Here is a 4,563-nt window from a genome sequence, read left to right on the forward strand (position 1 = left end):
AAACTGGCATTTCAAATGCCGTCTCTGTGACTTGGATATCTCCCCTAAAAAAGTCCTTGTTAATTTTAAGCACTTCCCAGGAGGGGAACTATAAATTGCCTTAAGCAAAAACTTCCACAGTCCCTGTGTCACAATGTACTTTGGTGTGTCTGAATTACTGTGGCTGATCTGGCTTATGGAGAGTTTTGGTCGCTTTTCATGCTGTCACCTGGGGTGTTGCACAAGGCTTCTGAGCGACCTATAAAAGCAGGCAGGTGAGAGACCCTTCCCAAACCACAGCCCTGCACTGGAGGAATTGCCCTCAGCTCTCCCCAGCCCTGCAGCTGACAGCAAGGTAAGAGGCACCCTGTGCACAGGAGGGCTGGAAGGGTTTCTTGGGCAACTGCTGTGAAATGCAGGGCAAGGGAAGGAGGCTTTAGTGTTGGGCTGAGAGCTGCAGCAGAGCCGTGAGGGTCTGCTGTGTGCGTGTGCAGAGACTGAACCCATCTCAGGGCATGAGGAGATGGATGGCTACTGCAGGAGAAACAAACCTTACCAAGGGAGAGGGTGGAGGGGGCCAGTGATACACAATTGTGGGAGATGGATGTGAGAGTATTTTACGACTTAATCTGGGGGATATCTGTAAAACAACATATATAACTAAATAAAACTGGGTAGTAATAGGTACATACTTCATTTTACATTCTCTTCCAAATGGACATTTCTATGTCATGCCCTCGCTCTTTTCCAGCTGCTGCTATGTTTATTCTTTGTTCAAAATGTGTTGCTTTCCCTTCTTTCACTTTTTCGTCCCCCACCTTTTCCATAATTTTCTGTCTGGTATGTAAAGGCTTCTTACAAGCATTACCTACTTTCTCTCTTTATATTGTGCAGGCTGTCAGCCAGCTCCTATAGCAAGGAATCCAAACACCAGAAGTCCCACTGAGATGGGAAGACTCATCCTTTATGAGCATGCCAACTTCCAGGGTCTGTCCAAAGAATTCACCACTGACACTCCCAACCTAACAGCTGTGGGTTGGAATGATATTGTCTCCTCAGTGAAAGTAATTGGCCAGCCTTGGGTGGCTTATGAGCATGTCGAGTACAAGGGTCAGTTTCTGGTGTTTGAGGAGGGAGAATATGACTCTGTTGGTAAAGAGATGAATGACAAGATCAGCTCTCTGCAGCTGATCACGGAAGATCTGCACAATCCCCAGATCACTCTCTACGAACACGTTGAATATAAAGGCAGGAGCAGAATAGTAAGAGAAGCAACCGACCTGGCTGGGGGAAAAGACAATGACATTGTGTCTTCTCACAAAGTCCAGAGAGGTGTCTGGCTGCTGTGTGAAAACAGCGATGGAAGTGGGCCTCAGCACCTTGCCCGAGAACATGAGGATGTTCCCAATTACAAGGAAATCGACTTCAATGACAAGCTTTCCTTCCTGCATCCCCTTCGCCCTGGCCGTGACTCTTAGACTGCCGAGCACGTGACACTGAGGGAAGGTGCAGTCCCAGCAAGAAATCTCTGATCTCTGCTTGTGTGTCCCTTCCTTTGTGATTTGCATTACAAAGCTCTTGTGGTACCTTGGCCTGTTCCATTGTCTGTAACCTCTTTTGGGTTGTTGCCAATAAAGACTCTCTTGCAAGCAAGAGTGGATCTGTTTGATGGACTGTTCAGTGTAGATAAATATTGCCCTTTCCTGGAGAGATGTCTTTGTGTGCTCCAAAAATGTGTTGTGCAGTCACTTTGAGATGTTTTTCACGGATCTCTCCTGAAAGGAATAATCTCCTTCCAGTTTCACTATTGAGTAACAGTGGGTTCAGGCTTGACTCAACCAGTGCCCAAGTTTTGGTGAGCATATTGATAATTGCAGTGATCCTGACCAAACTATCCCATGCAGACTGTTCCAAAATATCAGATGTTTGATCGTACCTCATGCAATCAATCATAGTGATGGATCATGCTGGTGATACAGTCTTCTACTCACCGAATCACATAATCAAACAGTAAGTTTTCCTAACTTTGAACTGACAGCTTGGTTGATCCCAGTGGAAACAACTGTCTTGTGCTTTTAAACCTGTAGTACCTTGATAAAGGAGGAGGGATGACAAGGAATTCTGTGATCTGTTTTGCCATGTGCAAGTTCACCCGGACAAACAGAGTCTCAGCCCTCCTCCACCACAGTCTGTCTGTGGCTGCCATGCCCAGGTGAAGCTGTGTTTCCTGTGCTGACACTCGCTGCCCCTCTCAGCTCCCTGTGCCTTCCCGCAGTCTCTCTTCTATGCTCACTCACTGACACAGCTGTGGCCACTTTCCCAATGCTTCCTGTTCCCTCAGCCTCCTGCAGGACATACTCCACAGCTGCACAGTGACAAACCTTCCCGTCCCACACTCCTGTCTCTGCCCCGGCTTCATAACCAGCATGGGACAATATCTTCCCATTCTCTGTCCAGCCATGAGCAGCAGCTTGAAGTAGAAAACCCCTGGAGGTTCCTTCCAGCCTAACTTCTTCTAGGAGACCATAGCCTCTGCTTGGAATGTCATAGTCACAGCTACCACTGCCCCAGAGAGGAGTGCAATCCTACAGAACAGCAAAGGAAAGGTTCAAGGAGGGATAAGGATGGGAATACAGAAACTTTGCATTTGTATTCTATAGGTTTCTTTTGGTTTTGTTTTTTTTTCTTTTAATCAAAGACAGAATCTAAAAAAATGCAGAAGTGTCAGGTCCAAAACTCTAGGAAAGGATTCTTGTAGGTTTTTCAGCAATCAAAATAAGTAAAGATGGAGAAGGACTTTGACCCTTCAGTGGAGGGGATTACATTTGACAAGAGAGCAGGTGAGAGCCTGTGGAGGAATGGGGAGGGAAGTCTGACACTGGGGAAATGGTATTTGTAAATATCCAACAAGTAATCCCCAAGGTATTGTACACATGACTTGCTGATGACAGTTTTGCACCAAAATTGAACAATGGATGCAATTAGGCAGAAAGTGACAAAGGTTTTTAAATCTTCCTTAGAATTACTGACAGAAAGATTTATTCTGGAAGGGACTTTCTCAGTCCAAACTCTCATTCACAGCAGAGATACATCCAAGCATGATCATCTTATTCGTGGCCATGTTCAAGTGATTTCTGAGCAACTGCAGGGTTGGAGATTCCCCAGGTGTCTCCATCTCTCTGGGCCCCCCCCACCCCAGGAACCCCAGCCAGCTCCAACACGGCCAACAGCAGGGGGACACTCTCTCATGCCCCGAGGGTATTGAAGGCAGCTGGGCTATTTGTCTTTGCATCAGAAGAGACGCTAGAGACATCGGTAGAGGATGAAAGGGCCAAGTCTTACTGGGGTTAATCCAAGGTTTTATTCGGAGCTCCTGGGGGCTCCCCACCTCAGGGGCCCTCCTGTTCAGAGTGCCCGGGAGAGGAGCCCAGGTTACATTTAAAGGGAGGTGTGAACCAAAAAGTAGATACATTTACTGACCAATAAAGAAACTTCAGGGTTGAAAATTTAGGGAATGGACATTTAGGGAATGGACGAATGGATAGCGTATGGGGTACCACTTGGGGTTTGACCCCTGGCCTGTGACTAATCACTCAATGACCTGGACCAAAAGTTCTGGATAGAGAGGATGGGATGCTGAGTGTCTGACAGAGAGCCAGGGAGGGGATTTGGGGATGATCTCAACAAAGGAGAGGGATTACACAGGTAGAGAGACGGGGTACAATCAAGGGAAAATAATTTGGGAAAAATAAGGGACTACAAAAACAAAACTATTACAAAGCATAAAAACACACTACAACACCCAGGGTCTCTGGCCTTTCTGCCAGTGCTAAACAATCCTTGGCATGAGTTTTTTATTCCTTATTTTATGTCTGAATTTCCCTCCTGCCATCTAAGACTCTTTCCAGCTGTCCTTTGCTGAGCCCCTCTGATAACTCTTCGCCTTGTCTTCTCCAGTGTGAACAGGACCAAGCCCCTCAGACTCTCCTGGTTCATGGGATGCTCCTGTGCCATCTAGTGGCCTGTATGGGGCTCCACCATTTTCTTCACATTGACCTTTCCATAGGGCATCTAAAACTGATCCAGTATTCCAGATATGGCCTCTGTTCAGAGGAGATGGGAATAAACTCTTCCCTTACCCTGCTCCTCCAGTTCCCATGCCGTGCAGGATGCAACTGCCCTTCAACTTCTTATCCACTAACAGAAAGGAGAGAGAGAAGCCATTCTGACACAACTTAAATTAATTTCTCAGTGGTTGCATATATCAATACTGTCATGCCTGAGGTAGGGTAAAACCTGTACAGAAGTATTGACTAGAACAGCTCCTCTTCAAAATGAGTCTAAAAACGGAGTTAGTTGAATTGAAAAGAAGAAAACAGGAAAATCCTTTGCTCACAGACTACATGAAAGTTGGAGTTAGGTGACCAGGATGCTTTTCTCTTCCTCTGAGCATGCTGCAAAGAGTTTAGATGTGTGAGTCAAGTGAGTCAACCCTGTGAGTGTGAGAGGGCAAGTGACTGAAATCATTAGGAAAGCAACGATGGCTGAGCAACCTCAGTGTTGACAGAAGCATGTGAGATAACA

The 4,563-nt window shown here is 46.4% G+C and overlaps 1 protein-coding gene across 1 annotated transcript; it reads left to right on the forward strand.

Moving 5' to 3' along the window:
* Nucleotides 1-926: 926 nt before the first annotated feature.
* LOC120498331 (epidermal differentiation-specific protein-like) lies at nt 927-1,485 on the forward strand (the record flags this gene model as incomplete). Its single annotated transcript, XM_039700911.1, is given in 1 exon segment — nt 927-1,485. A coding segment is annotated over 1 exon segment (559 nt), but the record flags the coding sequence as incomplete, so codon positions are not given.
* Nucleotides 1,486-4,563: the final 3,078 nt, after the last annotated feature.

Source organism: Passer montanus, unplaced genomic scaffold, assembly GCF_014805655.1.
Source record: "Passer montanus isolate IOZ18808 unplaced genomic scaffold, ASM1480565v1 scaffold1457, whole genome shotgun sequence".
NCBI classification, from domain to species: domain Eukaryota; kingdom Metazoa; phylum Chordata; class Aves; order Passeriformes; family Passeridae; genus Passer; species Passer montanus.